This window comes from Monopterus albus, unplaced genomic scaffold (genome assembly GCF_001952655.1).
Source record: "Monopterus albus unplaced genomic scaffold, M_albus_1.0 scaffold130.1, whole genome shotgun sequence".
In the NCBI taxonomy this organism is placed as follows: Eukaryota; Metazoa; Chordata; class Actinopteri; order Synbranchiformes; family Synbranchidae; genus Monopterus; species Monopterus albus.
This window is the reverse complement of record NW_018128010.1, coordinates 1,076,296-1,095,218: the sequence shown is the minus strand read 5'-3', so window position 1 is coordinate 1,095,218 and position 18,923 is coordinate 1,076,296. Positions and strand designations below refer to the sequence as shown.

The following is an 18,923-nucleotide window of genomic DNA, read 5'->3' as shown; positions in this document are numbered from 1 at the left end:
CAGTTTGTCCAGTTGTTGTTGACACTGAAAAACTGCAAATATCAGTCTGATTCACCATGGGAACAGTGGGAATTTGCTTAAACAACTATGGCGTGTACAGATCACAATTTTATTTTTTTTGTTTTTAAAAATCAAAGGAAAAACTAAAGAAATGCTTTTTTAAGATGTTTTTAAAGGTGCACACCCGCTTGGTGTCTCTTAAACTTTGCACGGTGCATATAGTCATGGAGAAAATAGAGCAAAAACTATATTGTATAGCTGTCACTCATCCAAGCGGTCAGCATATTCACCGGTCCACCAATACTAGTCTTACAATGCTGTTGCAGTTCTTGTACGTTTTCTTCAGAAATCCAAATTAGTTTTTTTTTTTTTCTAGTTAAACTCGTGTTTTCTCAGCCTGGAAGCATCACTGGATAACCTCACCGCTAAAGTGCTTTGTGGCACTCTTTCACATCTTTCACTCATAATTAAATACTGCTGGATGTATTGATTGCACTCGTAATCCTGGATGATCTGCCGTGAGTGCCAAGAGAGTCCACAAAAGTAGTTTCCTTTTTTAACCTGAAAGAAGAAGGACACAGGAACAATGGATGCAGAGGAAGATGGGCACTATAACAGGATTTCTCTTTTTCCCCTTTTTTCCCCATTATTTGATGATTAATCGAATCCCATTAGTCTGGAGCTGAGGCCAGTGAATTCAGTCTTAATTAGTTTCTTTTTTTACCACTCATTCTCCTTTGCTTTGACATAGAGTGCACATTATCTACAGTGAGGGATTGGCAAACCGCTTATCTGATTTTTCCATCAGTCACAAACAGCTGGCATTATTGCTATACTGTGCAGTATCATGAGGCTGGTGCCTCACCAGGGGCCTTAAAATGCAATGCCTTAAGTGAAACCAGATGCACACACACATGCACTCAGTCATTCATTTAGCAAACTCAGCAGAAGGACATTTAGAGGTGGTTCACTCTGTAAGCTCAGCTCCCGCAGAGGTTAGATCTGTTGGGAGATGGACACGCTGAGTGTTAGCAAAGAGCCCAGACCCCACCCCACCCCCAACCAGGGCTCCAGGATCAATGGAATCATTGTTATGAGTGAGCAAAGGAGTGACACATCCCCTAACACTTAATTAAAGAGATCTGAGATAGATACTGTACTCTGACTTACTGTCTACCCCTGACCCTGGTGCTAATATCAGTATCCACAGTGGGACTAGGCTCAAGTAGGTTAATTGAAGAGGAGATAATCGATCTAATCCTGCCCTCGTCAGCATGCACCCTTCCCCTCTTAACATGTATTGCTTTTCCACAACAATTTCAAAGTGAAGATTATAGACCTGATAGTTCTGGCTGTTATTTTTGATTTCAAACTCTAAAATACACTTGGCTGATATTGTGAAGCTTGCTGGGAAAATGTCCCTCTGGTAATCATAATTTATGACAGGATGTCACCTTAATGACTATATTCTGTACAAATGCCTATAGTAAGTAGCTAATTAAAATGTCCAAAGCAAGCACGCCTGTTGTGTTTGTATACACAGTATACAAAGTATACACAAAAACTTCTCATCTCATTGTGGGGAGGTTTGTGAACTATCCATCACAGCAGGAAGACTCTGACATCTCTTCTGCTTGTTTTCCTGCTTTGCACCTGGATATTGACTCCCACCTCTCAGCTCTAAATCCTTTTTGCTGTCACTGTTATTCCAGCCAGGTGCTGCAGACTTCATTTGGATGGGACGGACATCTTCCAGGACTTAGGAGTTGTCAAATATAATTGTACAGAGCCCAAAACAAAATGACAGATTAGGTTTTTTGTTGTTGTTTTTTTATATTCCTTCCCCTTTGGTCCTTCAGTCTAGTTTTGATTGTACTGATCATGAGCGCAACAGGGTTTATGGGGACTTGTTTGTACAGCCAAAGTCATTCTTCACTGAACTGTGTCACATTTACTGCCCTGTAAATGGATTTCACATGAAGAGGAACTGCAGCTAGCAGGCTCGTTGACAAAGATGGTGTCTAAACATGTCATCAGCATTGAACCAGCCTGTGTTTAACAGTTTTTAAACAGACATTATTGAGCTAGTGGATCCCTGTTAACCTTGGCATTAATATGCAGCAATACCAGATTTTACTGACAGTGCAGTTGTGTTGCTCAGCCAGAAGGGGACAGCTGGGCTGGTTCAACCTTCTGGGTGTTACAGCACATCAGAGAAAGACTCATCTCACTGCTAATCTTTTATTAAGAACCACAGTCTGGGCTGTAACATTTACATACTCTCTCCCCAAGCCAATTAAGCTTTTGATGTGCTGGTTATTATCACCAGGGCAATAATGGAGATTAGCAAAAGTCACCTCAGTTAGTCAGACTGTAGCACTTATTTTTCCTTGCTCTCACAAGGTCATCGATTGCCACAATCCTATTCACAGTATATGAGCACCCTCATCTCTCTTTTGTGTCCTTTGTGTTCTTCCAGACCTGCGGGAGATAGTGTTCATCATCCAGAGTCAAAGCAACTCCTTCCATGTGAGGCAGGCAGACAGGCTGAGGGCGGATTTACTGAAGCAGGCACACAGTCTTACAGAGGTAAGATTCAAGTCACTGACAAAAGCACATGGTCTCAGTTTGGCTTACGACGAGCACACGAAAGCTCAAATGCAGTTTAGTAGAGACGTGTGTAGGTAACAGGCATCACTAGCAGCAAACATCACCTCTGCATATGAGTTATTTTAAGCAGAGATTTTTTTTTAAATGATTTAAAATATGTGTGTGCTATTGAGGAGAAAAGTACACATGACATGATTTCACCACCCAAAAAAAGAGCTTATATACTGTATATATCCATCCACCCTCTGGGGACATCATCTCAATATTTTATGCCATTTGTAAAATTTCAGTAAGCACATCAGTATCTTGTCATAGGCCTTTAATTCTGTTGATTAAATCTCTTGAGAGCCAGATGAAACGCACTGCAGTACATCAGTTATATTGTGTTTAATTAAGTTTAAGAGTGAATTCAGCATCGCTAATGACAACATTTTAGCAAACTAGATGGACTGCTTATTATGTTCACTCTATCAAGAGACTCATTTAGATCTCCTATTAGGGTTTATATTTCTGTGGTTTTGCATTTGTCTCAGACTCAGAAACATTATGCTGTCTCAGATTTTATCTACAGTATTGACAGACTGTGCACAACTGTCAGACGATAGTGTATAAATGATCCGAGTGAGTCATTACTTCCCTGTTATTATTGGTTTGAAAGTAATGTTACACTATTTATTTTGGCTTACCATTTAAATACAATCAGGGAAAATCACTTGACAGACTGCTGTCTTTTTCACCTCCTGTTTGTCTGGAACAACCCTTAAATCCTGCACTCCACCTCGAGCAAAACAAAGTCCAAAATAAGAATAAATGTAGCAACTGATTGCTTGACTTTTATTGCTGGTTGTCCACGATTTGAAACGATTGTACATAATAATGTAATGAATAGTGGCATCAGTGTCTGCCAGTAAATAAGATTTGTCAAAATATTTAGTTACAGTAATGGATATACATTTTATAAGATTAGACCAATTTTATGAATACCATATCATGTTGTTTATGATCTCACGTTTTAGTATCTGTTGCATGCAATTACACAAACTAAGTCCAGGGAGAATTTTAATCAGCAGTTTCTCAGAAAGGTGGAAGTAAAAGCTTCACATCTTTTCAAAGACACATCAAACAACCTCTAGCCACAGGTGTACTGTAACTAGAACAGACTCCAGGAGCGCATGATCTATCTACACCAAGGCTGCAGTGTTCTCAGAATTAGTTTTTAATCAGAATAGAAAGTTTTAACTTTTAAATTTCATTTGACTCTGAATCTGTATGGATGATAGCTTTACCCAGCTGGAGCCATTCCCAGGTGTCATTGGGCGAGAGGCTGGGTACACCCTGGACAATAAAAACCAATAAAATTCAAACTATATATAGCATGTAAATTAGAGTATTGAGCATGTAAATACAAGTCTTCAGAGCCTGATGAGCTCAGATGGCAAAACAGCTGATACTGGGTGGGGTCCACCCTGGACAGGTCGCCAGTCTACGACAGGGCTGACACTCAGAGACAGACAACTACACACACTCCTACGGGCAATTTAGAGTCTCCAGTCAACCTAAGCTGCATGTCTTTGGACTTGGAAAGGGAGAACATGCAAACTCTACTCGCAAAGGCACGGGTCGGCTGGGGTTCAAACCCAGAACCTTCTTTCTGCGAAGCAATAGCACTAACCACTGCTCCACCGTGCAGCCCCTTAGAGTATATATTCATGTTAAATTCTCCCATTTATCTTATTTACCGCCAGGCCCCTATTCTGAAGCCAAGCATGAGTTGCAATCATTCATCTATCATCCCATTTCTGAGGCAAACTTATAATTCTGTTTTTTTTAAAGAGTGTTCATGTGATAGTGAAAGAAAAAGATCCAAGCCAAATAATACAGGAAAGGGGCTCAGTTTGTAGCTTTAAAACATGTTTGATATTGCAGTGTGTTGTGGTACATAGGCATGGAAATCTTTGTGTAAAGCTTTGCAGTGTCTTGAAAATATCTTGAAAACAGATTTGTGACACACACAAAAAAAACAAACCGCAGAGACATTAGAGAACAGAAATAACCTTTGATATACAGTCCTACCCAAGAGAGAAGATAGTGATTTTGGATAAACTGCTGCCATCCTGCTGTCTTTAGTCATCCTTTTCTCTGTGTCAGATAAAAGGAAAAAATTACCCGTACTTTGATCAAAAACACTGTCACACAATCATTTATAGCATCTTAAAATACTAAAAGCTGGCTTAGTCCCAGTAAAGATGAGAAATTTCAGATCAGCATAACGTAAAGATTTATGACCTAATCACTGCACATGCACGACAGGACATGTGTTCGATCATATTTCTGCCACCCAGCCGTTTTCACCTACAGCACAGATTTCTGTTTATCCCCATCAGACTGTGGAAGGCTTTGTGATATCCACAGAGTTACACAGACAGGAACGTGTGTATTCTATATTATTGCTCACAGGCATGTCCCTACTGTCTGACATTCTGTCTCCTGGGGGAAATTCATGTTAAATTTATGAACCGTAGGTTTCTTTTGTTGTTTATCCCAATGCTGATATCCACAGAGACTCACAGAACAGAATGAGTTTAAACTCAGCAATAGTGGAATACACTAGTTTTGTAAATATTTCCTGGGGTGTCACTTACATTATAGTATCTTAGCAATGTCTGCATTTAAGGAGCCGCTGTGAGGAAAATATTTTATTGTTCAGTCATGTTCAGGTACAGATCTTCATTAACTTGACTTACCTGATGATTCTAGATAGTAGTAGCTTTGACAGGTGGCTGCACCATCTTCACTCTCCCCTCCAGCCCCTCCTGTGGTTAAAAACAAAACCTCCTGTCTTTCCATGACAACCAGGGCTCACTGACCCTCATCTTCTCCCAAGTCACCAAGCAATCAGTGTCCTATTTGTTGCAGGCATGTCCACACGAGGACCAGCTCCAATCTGTTGATTAGGAGTCTACTGCTTGCACAAAATTGCCATAAAAGAATCAGACTCTTTCTTTTTTTTTGAATGGCTCCTTTATCACAAGAATGTCAATAGCTCTTTGAAGCAAAAGCTTTGTATTTTGCATTATCCGAAGACTACACTCATTTTCTATTGAACTTGTTTCTAAGTTTTTCAGTAGCCGTCATGCAAATGTCAAGCAAAGTAGTTTAATGAAATGTTAGATGTCATAATTTCATTAGCATTAAAATTAAACTCATGTTAGGTGAAGACTAACATAGGTCAACTGACTAATATGGTTTAGTAAGTGTGAACCATGTCAGGCTCATTGCCTAAATCAAAGAGGTTGGCATTAGACAAAACGGCTCAGAGGAGACGGTTCCCCCTCACTTCCTGCATGAGGAGTGGACTCTGCAGTAATGAACCACAGGGTCTTACACTCTACTGCTTCTTTAATTGTAAAACATTGGCCCGCTCAGACAATCCTCACACACCTTCTACACTCCGGCCGACACTATGAAAATTTACTGAAACAGTTCCTGGCATTTCTCTGCATTGTTCCTATTGTTAACCAATCACACAGAAGGATCAGAACCAAAATGGCAACATGAGCGGCGTGCACAAGAATGAATCATTTACTTCGTTTTCGTAATGCATCATATAGTAGAGGACATGTCACAATGTCCAGACAAAAGCCCTCTCTTGCCTAGCTGGACTACTTCTGTGACATGTCCTTGTGATTTTGACTAATAGGTGAAGCTAAAAAAAAAGGCATGTGAGCCGATGACTATCAGTCATTTTACCAGTTAATCACACCTCTGACCTTCTTAACACATACAGTATGTATAAAGTACAGTGACCATGTTCATCATAATGGAGGAACATGCTGTTGGTTTTGGTCTTCACACAGGATTTGTATAGAGTATCGAATACCACCAGTGATATCAGGCTTGTTTATTAAACTTTACAGGTTTTGATCATTGTCAGAGTTGCACAATATCGTTGTGAGGTCAAGCATTTTGTTATTTTGTTTCAAAATAACAAAATGTTTACTATGGCTTAATATTTACTTTGATTAATTACACTACTCAAAGTTTTAAGAGCCTGCTAATAGATGTTACTGTCTTTTCAGATGAATAGAGAACTGCAAGGCTGCATTGAAGTGGTAGAAAAATACTCAGAAATATAAAACACACCAGCTCAAATTGGAAAATGTTTTGCTTAAATGCCGAGGCATGGTCCAGAACACGCTCATTAGCTTTGATCAGGCCATTGATCCTCCAGTAACTGGAGAGTCTCTCTAAACAACAGGTTCACCTTCACTGCAGAAAAGCTGCTTTTAATTGCCTTTAGCTTTGCACAGCTAGTGTGCTGTTACTGAGAATTATTTCTGGTTTCTTTGGTGCTTCTTTCAGAAACCACCGGTGGTTTTGCTTCTTCACAGTTTATCTGGTAATGAGGGAGACTGGAGTATCCTTCCCCTGCTGCCTTCGTAAGTATCCCTGAACTCTTGGTGATTGAATGAACATGTGATTAACCAAAGATTTAAGGGTTTAAAGTGTGAACAAAATATCGAAAACATGTCTTTCTACAGTTGAGATTTTGGAGTCTAAGCACTCAGCAGCCACTTTATTAGGCACATCTGTACAGTTGTATTCAAACCAGTGCAACACTTTCCCCTTAACATCTGTTTATGAAGCTCAAACTGTTTCAGTTTTTGGTGAAGTCGTCATAGAAGCATAACATCAATTCAGTTATTTGTTTATTATTGAGGTCATAGTTAAAGGTGGTGTTGTACTGCACTACATTATATTTAGAGGTGTTTCTATATTTTGTCCTGGCCTGCTACATACATGAGAGGGTCAAAATATTAGGAACACCTCTGAATATAATGGGAACAATCATATAGCAGAGCCCAATTGTCTGGTGAGTGTCATGCTTTACTGTCTTGGAGGTCAGAGGTGGAGTTAAAGATGTGTATTCTAATGCAGTGAAAGTCACAAGGAGAGGGGGAGTTTGTCCCTTGTCGTCATGGAGACAGACTAGGCCTTCTGATGTCCACATCTGGCTTGTTTGCAGAGGATGGTGTGATAAAGGCCTTAAACTAAAACGTCTTTAAAACACAAAGCAGAACTACATTCTGTGTGTTTGTGGGTAGTGAGATGGCATACACTCTTCCAGCTGTAAGGGAAGTCATACAGGAGGCAGCATGTATGTGCATGCAAAGGGCCCCTGTAGTTACACAGAGCATAGTGCTGGAGCTTGGTGAAAGCCATTCTGCTCCTCAATGCCTGGAATCAAAGTTAGTTTATTAACTATGAATATTCTGAGCTCCTCAGAATAAAACATCTCTTCAAAATGTCTACGTGAACTTGTGGGCACTACATGGGATTGTTGCATTGAAATGCATGCAATTGTACAGGTGTACCTAATAAAGTGGCCGGTGAGTGTAGGTTTGTAAGGACATTTTGTTTGCCATGTTTTATGGTTAAAGGTTAAGTTATTACTAGCACAGTAACTGAGATTGATTGCTTCGCATAAATACCTTCCTAATCTGTTCATAACTGTGACAATAAACCTATTACTGCAGTTATTCAGTGGGTGGAACAGCATGATAATGACATTAGCTGTAGTCGTCTGCGTGCTTGGGCCTTCTCGAAAATCCAATGTGTGTTCAATATTTGTTTTAGAGAGATGAGAAATAAATCCAAATTGGTTTTCCTTTTGCATCATAAAGATTTAGGACACAGATCATTAAAAGACCCCCGAATCATTACAAAGCTGCCCTTCCTGAAAGAGGTCTGTGTGCATGTGAAGTCTTTCTGTCCCCTAGGTAAAATTCTGTGGCTTCCTTGATCTGACTGGGTCAGGAGCCTCAGCTTGATAGCTCCTCTGACTAAAGTGTGTGTGTGTGTCCTCAGTTTATCGTCCTCCTTTGGGAAAAACACATCATGGATTGTATTTCTTGAGGAGGAAACAAATGTGAAGATGACTAAACTTGTTCAAGTCCTTGCAAAGTTTGGCAAGAATAAAGTAAGTAGACAGTTTTCAATTGAAACATCCATCTCGCACTCTTTTCCTCTGTCTCTCTCTTTTGCTTTGCCTCACTTTGCCAAATTCATCAGTGACACCAGAACTGCCTGTTTCAAGCTCCAGTTTATTTCATCATCCATTCAATTAAGAGATACAGTATCAGGCTGGTTCCAGCTTCCCCGCAGCTGCTGAGCCGCACTGAGCTCTGCCAAGTCGCAGTGTAACCTGTCAGACATGTCGCTGGTGACCTAATTCAAGCCCTGTCTCTCCAGTCATTAAATTATTTTTCTTGTATATGGGTTGGTAGGCTAGGTCAAATATAAAAACTGCATGAGCGCTCTGGTCAGAAAGTCATACATTTGTGTTGTAATGAAAAAAAAAAGCTTAGCAAAATAGCTTTCTCCATCAATAATTCATTTAGGAATTTTTTAAAATGATTCAGATAACTGGCAGTTTTATGGTTAGATCTTTCTCTTCTGTCTGAGCTGGCTTTCCATTGAAACAGAGGCAAACATTTATGCAAATTACACTTTAATGTAAAGCTTTCAGGGAAAATGTAACTTATTTTTTCATCAAATGCCAAAGTTTGTTTTGATCAGTCTCAGAAAACCTCTGCAGAACAATCAGGGGAATCTAACTATGTTGTCATCTTAAACTATTTAGACTGCACGGTATAGTATTTCATTTCCATGTCACGGAGGGAATTCACTACTCTGTGAATTTCCATGACCTTATCCGAAGGAGAGGGTGGATACAACATCATGTTCTCTCTCAGATGTTACAGCTCAGTGTGATCAGCCCTGTGATGCAAGACACAAGACAAAATTAGAAGTGTCCTCACATAAACGAGTTCACCAACACTGTGACACCAAAATATGACAGCAGTTAAACTTAACACATCTTGTGATACACTGACTTATTGACAGATACAGCTCTTAAACAACTTCTACATTAAAACTCTACAAACGTACACTCAGTTGGATTTACAGTATTACGTACATTTGACTACAGTACAGTAAATTTAGTCTGCCATAAGAAAATAAATGATGTGAATAAAATATTCGAAACACCTCTTAATAAAACACAATGCACTTTAACAGTACAACGAGCTGCAGCCTCTAAAACGGCCATGAAATGAATCAACACCTTTTTAAAATGGTTTCAACAAACCTGACCTGTATGACAGTATAGTTTGTAGCACAGCTGTTGTGTTAGACTGTTGTTGCTAGATGTGGCTGATTAACTGTATATGTTTTGTTGGCAGTACGACTACATGAGCTAAGGTAGCCTCATTACATTTAAAGCAAAAACATTTTAGACTATTCCTTTGCTCTAGTTATTGGCACTGAGCAGTTGCTAGGGAGCCGGTTGAGATGCATCTGTGTATGGACCAAAAAAAAAATAAACATATTGAACAGTTGTTGTTCCATTTCTGTGTTCTTGTGGATTAAATAAGCAAAATATGAAATGTTAAATTGCAAGCTTTACAGGTGCTGGAGCTAAGCTAATCTAACCAGCTGCTGGCTGTAGCCTGACATTTACCATACAGATGTGTATAAGAGCGACAACAACAAGACAGCAGATGTTCTTAAAATGTTGAACTGTTCCTTTAAGCTTCACATACCTGAACAGTTGAAGGATTTTCTGATAAAATAGAATGATTTTTACTCAAGCTATGTTAAGAACTATGATGAGAGCCTACAAATACCTTCAATATCTGGCATTGTTGACCTTTCTCTAAAGAAATCACAGAAATTTCCCAGCCAGTAACAAATGTTTTTACCAGAATTATGAAGTCCAGATGTTTCTTTTTATGAAATGTCAAAGTAATTTGTCCTTTTATTAAACTATTAACAAGTTTAAACGTGTCCTGTTCAATCTGTTTGTCAGGAGTGGTTTCTTGGTAAGCCTCTCCACGATGAGGAGTCAACGATCATCCATCACTATGCCTTTGCTGAGAATCCCTCCATCTTTAAATATCCAGACTTTGCTGCTGCTTGGGCCTTAAGCACCCCCCTAGTTGTTTAGTGAGTATGAGCAGTAAAAAAAAATTGTGTCTCTAAAATTGACAAATTTAGTCTGTATTAGTTATTCCATATTCCCTAATTTGGGGATCTTGTGTTTTGAATCTATTGCATATTCAAACTACAAATCTGTTATTTATTATTTTAGCCTCGCAAACAAAGTGAGAGACGAGCCACTTAAATCTGACTTCACCATTGACCTAAAACATGAGGTAAGATGACATGAAGATCATATGTTTTGTCTGGAAAGTCATAAAGAAACTTCTGGTTTTCATTCATTTTCTAGTTTCTCACACTCAAGCCAGCACCAACCTACTAACATTTATTTGCACTAAAAGAGCGATCTATGAAATCCATCTAACCTTGACACAAGATCTCATTACTTTGGAGAATTGTCACGGTGCAACATTGATTATTTTTCTCACTAAAATTCAGTCAAGGACGATTTTGTCTAGTAAACATGGCATCAGAGTTATCAGGTCTTGAATACATGGTTCAGTCCCAGAGATTCAATTAAATTAATTAAATTACTCTACATTTTTATGTGTTTTTAAAAATGGATGTAAAAGAGGATGCAATGATGCAATACGATTTTTTTCTGTGAGATTTCAAATTAAATTAAGGATTTTTAAGTAGTTTAAAAGCAGATTCACTGTTTACTTTTGCAGATGAATGTGCATTTAAACTCTACCACATGTAACTTATTATTTAGGTGTGAAAGTACAAACAACCATTGCTTGAATCATCAACGCCAATCCAGTTCGCTGTCAGTAGAACTTGAGGGTATAAGCTGACAAAACATCACGTTTTACAGTTTCAGTGGTTTCCCATTCTTTCAGACAGTTGCCAGTATTTAGACAGCACTGACTGTACTGTCCTCATTGCATATTCTTTTACTGTAAACTCTGTCTTCCCCCTATAGAATACTATAAGTAAACCTTAGGAAGGAGGTACAGTAATATTTACCAACAACTCAGTGTCTCCCTGGTCGCCTCTTTATTTCTTTTGTCAATCCTCCTAAATATGAAATATGCTCACAGGAGTTTTGCTATGAGAGCACAAGAGAGTTTTATTGTGCTGTGTTATATTTATTAGAAAGGAAAACAGAAAGCATGCCACATCTCTTCTGTTGAGTTTCAGTAAAGCATTAATATCTGAAAGATTGCATCTTGTAAACCTGACAAGATCCTTCTGTGTTATTGCAGATTGCATTGTATATCTGGGACAATGGAAAAGGTCCACATCTCACTCCTGTTCCTGAGCTGTGCACTGACCCAGTGGACTCTCCTCAAGCCCTGTACTGTGCCACCACTGTGGGCAGTAAGCCTCCACTCTGTGTAAGTGTCTGCTATGCTCCCAGATCAGTTTTATTGTCCTCAGTTCCCAGGAAATGAAAGGGGTACAAAATAAAATAACACATTAAAAGCAGAAGGTGCTCCACACTGAGATCCTGGTTGCTATGTGGTGATCTACAACATTTGGCCTTTATGCCCGCAACCGAAACAAAGCGGCACCAAAATTTCACAGTGGCATACATCTTCAACATTAAGTCTTTTATATGTCAATCCCTGGAACGCAAAGACTGAAGAGAGTTTGTTGGTTTTGTTATACTCAGTTCAGTTTAGGCATACAACAAGAAAGGAGTACTCTTCCGCTGCTAAGCAACATCCTTCTGTGTCCTCTCAGCATCCATCTGACCTATTTTTGACATTTATCTAAACAGGTTAAAGCTTATCCATTCTAGACACTGCCTGTATGTCAGTTAATATTAACATTAAAAGTAGTTTTACAGGCTTATACGTTTGTCTGCCTTTGGCTCATCCTGATCTGTTTGATTTCATCATATCTGGATCAAGAATATCAAGATTCACATGCAGATTCGTGTTGTCTGCATCTGGTGACTAACCAGCTCTCAGTTTCTCCTTTGTCCTCTTAAACACGTTTGTTAGCCAGGTGGGTGGTAAGAGGAGGGAGCCAGCAGCATGATTGGGCTGGCAGCAGAAAGGCTAAACCAGTCCATGGGAGGGAATCTTGCAGCTGGACCAATCAGCGGAGGGTGTTTGCACAGCTAACTGCTGGCTTAACCTTGCACACATTGCACAACAAAGCAGCAACACAAATGGAACAAACAGCTGAGGCTGTAACAATATAATTAAAACATATATTAAGTTGGTTTTATGTGCAAATGTCAGACAGGCAGTTTCTGAAAATAACTGTGCAGGAAGTAGTTAACATTATCTTAAGGTCAGGTGTGATGTATCTGAGTGGCCCAGTGAGTGGATGTGACTAAGATAAAAAATAAATAAAATTACTGGATCATAAAGTAACTAATAGCTGTAGCTTCAGTGGCATCTAGAAAGAACTAATGTAGTAAAGTTTGGTCATGATCGTTGGTGCTCCTCTGAATTTATTGTAACATTTCTTACTGTTGCAGTACAGTATCATCTGTTCTGACAATATTGGTGTGTTCGATTACAAGCGTGTTTTGCCATATGATACCTGATATATGGTTGGTATCTTGTTTGCAGTTGTTGACCTCAGATAGAGCGAGAAATGATCAATAATGTTGGGAAAAGGAAATGATGTTGCAGGGATGTGTGCATTACTGTACTGGAGGGGTTTTTTGTGTTTGTTTTATTTTTTTAAAGGAGTGGGTGAGGCGAGTTAAATTTAGGGTGCCAGAACTGCAGCTGAAAGTGTCCCAGTTCTGACTGTTTCCCCCTCCCCTCCTATGTTTCAGTCTGAACATTTGTGATTCCAGTCACATACTACATGTCTGATACAGATGTGTTGCAGTCTGAAACTGCCAGATGTATATTCACTTTTACCTCCCTCTCAATGGAAATCGCTGTCTTCCATAAAATTGTATTCATTTGACCAGAACATGGCAACAACTCCAGCAGCTAGTGGAGAAACACGAAGGTCACACATTTATTAAGTATTCAGGTAGAGGTTTCTATTCAGACGAAATAAGAGTGGACGGATTGTAATCAACCAGTGTTCGAAACAGTTGCGAGACAAATTGCCAAGTGGGGCCACAGCTGCACTTGGCTGCAGTGTCAACAACGAAACAAGAGCCTCGAGAGGCAGATTCAAGGATGCGAAGGACGGCAGTCACCAAAGAGGCCGCAGCAGTAACAAATGTCACTTTTATTTTAGGCTATAACTACACTTACTGAGGTGTTGTTCCTCTGTGCAGAGGGCTTCTTCAAATCCGCATCAGACATGAGTCATTTTCCAAACCAATAACACAGACAAAAAAGACAGTGCAGTGAAGTAACATGAAAGTGATCATTAAGACTCATAATAATCTACTTTGAGTCTGCATGAGGTTTTTTGAATGTCAAGCCAACAAAACATGTGTTTAGCACCATAAAATACAGTACGAATGGCATGTTGCTAGTCACTGCATCCTGATGCTGCAGTAAAAATAGACAACAGTTTTTATAAAGGATTAATTGTTCTTCTGAGCAAAAAAGCTTAAGACTTGTTAGCTTCAGATTCTCAAATCTGCGAATTAGTTGTTTTGTTTGTTAGTTTATTTTTAGGACTAGTGGTTGGATGAAAAACAATTTGAAGATGCCACTTTTGGCTCTGGGAGACTGTGTTGAACATTTTCTCTTTTCTGGCATTTTCTGTACATCTCATCCCGCCTATAAATGTTCTTGGTTTGTGCAGCAGCTGAGGACATTTAAATGTAGCATACATTTTTAATGTATTCTGTTATTGATTTAGTGAATCTTTTTGTGTGACTGCTAGAGCACAAGATATTTCACATTCCAGCTTCTTCTGTTTTGGATAGTATGTGGTAGCAAAGGACACAGCGAGGCACCCAGATGTTTTGTTTCCAGAGCTTTCACATCCCACAGATGTTTGTACACCATTTCTGGAAATATTAAATTATAATTTCACTTTGAAGATAACAGCTCCCAGTGATCACTTGGACACTTACAGTAGTAAAGCCTGAAAAAAAAGACTGAATTTCAACCATTTCACTGCATTTAATATAGATAATTTTTTTTAATTACATGTGATTGATGTGGTTGGTTCAAACAGGCATTTCTTTGATTCAAGTCTCTTATTTTCATCAAAGGGGGAGGCTGTAAATAAAGGAGATATATTTGTTGCTGTGAAAACATGTAAGAAGTTTCACAGTGAAAGAGGTGAGTCACACTCCCACTCACACCGAATCTGCACGCAATTTCCCTTTAAATGCCATGCATTTTTGTTGTTTGCTCATAATGGATGTTTTTTTTTTACCTTTGACACGTGGGACTGTATCAGAGCTATTCGTAATGATCATGATAATTTATTCCACCATCATGTGTGAAAGGATTTGACTGGATTGAAATACCCTGAGGTACTTAATCTTGTGACCCCCTTGATGCTGGAAATCATCCAGCAACCCTGCACATGTTAAGAAATCACTTACTGATGTTTAGCCATTTACTGGCAAGCTCAGCCTGACATCAAGCTATCTACAGTAAAGCTCTTGCAACTTAATAAGAGTGTAACAAGTTTAGTTCGTCAATCAAATTGCAGATTAATTTTAGAGGGATCAGACAAATTGTGTGCTACATTCATCAGCTGACGCGCAAAAGCAGCTGCACTGATTACCTTAGTCACCATTCCCTCAACCAAGCTGCAATTATCAGTTTCAAATGTAGACAAGATGACCATGAAAATTAGATTTGTATATCAAAGATCAGCTTAGATCAATAAGCAACAGACATGAAAGAGCCTCATATTTAATTAGCAGTGTTGCCAAGACATTTTTAATTTGTGATTATATATGGCAGAACAATGATAATAGTATGGAAATTAAAATATAAGTGAAAAATTCTATCTGGTGAGTTTTTCTTTACTATTTTTAACGGTAGCTGAAGTTGGCTATATTAAGCCGATGACAGGCGGCGGTAATTTTAGTCTTAACAGTAGTAATAACTACCCCGAACTACCTCAAAAAGAAAACACAGACATCCATAGTTACTGCATTTTAAGTTGTTTCTCTACAGATTTCGCACAATTAAAACACAAAAAGTAAGTGTGAAATGGTTCATGGTCAGTTGCACGTTTTTGTTTTTTTTTTGCTTTTGTTTTGTTTTTTCAATCAACAATAACTTACACATACTGGTGCCAAGCTTTTTCAAATATTCATAAAACAAAAAAGAAAACAAAACAAATGATACAGATTTAATTCCAACTTGGGATAAATAATAGAAAAGTAAATGGAAAAAGCTATAAATAGCATATAACAATATGTTTTGTATAAAGTGCTGTTATGAATAGTGCTGTGTCTCTGCTACATTACACACAGATTTTTTTACAAACATACAAAGGTTCATCCAGTTCTTTATCTATTTCTGTTAACAATGCAAGGGGCGGCACAGCGAGGCGGCGGTTAGCGCTGTCGCCTCACAGCAAGAAGGGTTTGAGCCCGGGCCAAGCCTGCGCTGACCCAGGGCCTCTGTCTTGCCCAATGTCAGCTGGAATTGCCTCCAGCCCCCCAGTGACCCTATTCAAGAATAAGTGGTATAGAATTCTTTGAGAATTCTATATTTCAGCCTTCGCAACTCATTCAGGACAAAAAAACCCCAGATCACAATGATCAGATCCCAGTAAGATCTATAGCAAAACATGTTTCCAGGAATTAGCAAGACATCATTGTTGTATGATTATAACTTAGACAAAGTGTATGAACAGAATGAAAACGTACATAGAGATGAAGTGCTCTGCCCATCTGTACTACCTCTCTCCTGTTTTTTAAAGACAGTTGCAAAATGTTTTCTTGAGACTGAAAGTTCATTGCTGAAAAAAAGAAAATGCTTTTTGTTTTGCAGCTTAGAATTTAAAAGTTTTTCATGTATTCATTTTAGCTGAGCTGGAATAAAAAGGTTTTTCCCACAAGGACAAAATGGTAATCTTGACCGTTCAGTGGTATTTACTATAAGAGAATATTTTACCAAAGCAGACAGAGGCATCAAAGGAAACATGCATTACAATAAATATAGAATAATGGTTTCCTCACAACCAGAGGTCTGCTTGTTCTGAAACTTGCATATTGATTTTTCTCCCCTTTTCTTTAGTTCCAGTGATAAAGAAGACCTGGGAAAAGGATGCCTTATATTTAGAGTACTACAGTGACCATGGTGATCCATCAATACCAACCATTAATTTAGGAGTACCAAATACTGAAAGAGGTAAGAACGCCTCTGGATTCAGTTGTTCCCAAACTGATACAGTGTATCAGTAATGGTGCAGGGTCCAACGGTGTACCTGTACATGGAAACCTGCACTTGACATTTCTGCAACTGAACACCCTGTAGATGGAATGGTGACTGTAATTCAAGCCTAATATTTCAGGAGACGTGGAACTAAAGTGAGTGGGAATAGTTCTGTCAGCACTGAATTTCAACTTTTTGTCTCTAAATGTGTGTTTTCCTCCCAAGGTGACACAATTGCAAGATTTGATATTTGTGATTCACTCCCTTGTGTGAATAGCACTTTTTAGTCTTGTGTTTTTTAATTGATTGTGTGGATTTTTTTTTTTTTACTTTTTCATGCTTTCTTGTATTTTTTTTTCTTATTTCACAGAATAATGGTGATATAAAAAATGGGTCTGTGTCCTTTATCTGTTCTTTACTGAGAACTAAAAACTACTCACCACAGGCTTGGTCCGTTTCCCCTGATGATTTCCACAGACTTCTGTTTGCTCCAGTTATTTGTTTGTTTAAGAGCTGGGCATAATCAGACTGCACACTTTGCCCTTTTTAACACTTCCAGACTGTCAGTTGTTACTGCTGGGCCATGTGCCACTTAAAGGCAGCATTTTGGAAAGGCTTTCTTATATTTTTACAGTAAACATGCAGCTACAGCCAGAAAACACTGGAAACAATTAGACGGGCCTGACCAAAGGCACAATAATAAAATACACCAACCAAGACCTCTAAAGCTAGCTGGGTTTACATTGATTATGTGCTGGGCTGTTTCTTCAGTTAGGAGCAGTGACCAGTTAATAAATAGATGGATGGATGAATATGTATAATGTGGCTCAACTATTACTCTGAGCTGAACTGTAATTTGCTGTGCCCAGAAGTGATTATTATATACCATAGTCACCTGTTTATCACATACAGTGCACCTTCTTATAAGTCAGAATTTATTCTCATCTAATATTTTGGCTCCTGTCATTTGGGAATGAGCTGGTCTGGAACATCCATTTTTTGCAGAGTCATTGCTGTCGAGACATTCTGACAAGAATTTGTGCCCATTTCATTTATACAGTAGACCCAGCAGACGCTCCTTAAAATTAAAATCAAACTGGGTAATTCTTTACAGACTTTTTTTAAAACTGATTTAAGGGATTTCCTCATTACAGATCACACTGTTGTATCAATAAATAGTACTCTACTAAAACCAGGACACAGCAGGGCCAGATGTAACATAATGTACAGTACGTCACGATAAAAGTACAAAAACTAGTTGAAGAATGCTCAAAGCAATCCAGGGTGGTTTGTAAAGGCAGCACTAGCTCTCTGCTTCAGTCCTGGTGGCCAAAGACGGTGGCAAAGTCAGTGCAGATTATTATACAGTCTGAAATCTGTGAGCACAACACGGCTCCTCATAATACGTTACAGTTTAATGAGATGCTACATCAGGTGTAGCTGCTTTTGAGTCCAGTGTGGGAAGGGTTGTAAGGGTTGTTGTTTGAAAGAACGTCATTTAGTCTCCAGACACCCTTCAATTACTCTCTCCGGGCAGCTCACTTCTAAAGAGGATGTTTTTTTGCAACCTACTTGCACCAAGGCAGTGAAGGATGCAAACTGCTACCGGCCTCTTGCTGGAACGTGCTGTTGTAGAGCCGAGCCTTATAAAGAATAAAAAACAACATTTTCCTGTAAAGTTAATTTATTATCAGTCCGGTTTGTGTTAATATGCTACCCCCATACTTGATTGTTGCCTCATCTCCACCTTCACGTCATGGATAGTGACAGGTCTCAGTAGCTTGTCACTCTGTAACAAATCCACTACCAGCTCCTGCGACTCTCTAACTGAACCACAGGTAGTCAGTGCTGTCAGATTTCAGGCATCACATCACATTGAGGTTTCTGTATGAACAGGAACAGATATTTGCCAATAGGACTTAAGTAAGTTGGATCAGATTTCTGAAGATGTTCCCAACCCAGCTGCTCAAATTCATTTTAAAAGTGACTCCAAACCATTTGTGTCTTGCAATGGGGAAACAAGCCTTGATGTCAAAAGCAAAATGATGTTATTCCTGTCAGCTAACCACAGAACAGCAGCAGGAA

General features: G+C 38.9%; 1 protein-coding gene across 1 annotated transcript in view; it reads left to right on the top strand.

The window, feature by feature from the left end:
• Positions 1–18,923, top strand: part of b3glcta (beta 3-glucosyltransferase a) — a 55,304-nt gene that overhangs the window by 25,399 nt on the left and 10,982 nt on the right. Inside the window, exons 4-11 of the mRNA XM_020613128.1 lie at positions 2,480–2,589; positions 6,973–7,049; positions 8,479–8,590; positions 10,481–10,617; positions 10,763–10,826; positions 11,820–11,951; positions 14,708–14,777; positions 16,701–16,814. Coding sequence (XP_020468784.1) covers positions 2,480–2,589; positions 6,973–7,049; positions 8,479–8,590; positions 10,481–10,617; positions 10,763–10,826; positions 11,820–11,951; positions 14,708–14,777; positions 16,701–16,814 — 816 coding nt within the window. The remainder of the gene's footprint in view (positions 1–2,479; positions 2,590–6,972; positions 7,050–8,478; positions 8,591–10,480; positions 10,618–10,762; positions 10,827–11,819; positions 11,952–14,707; positions 14,778–16,700; positions 16,815–18,923) is intronic.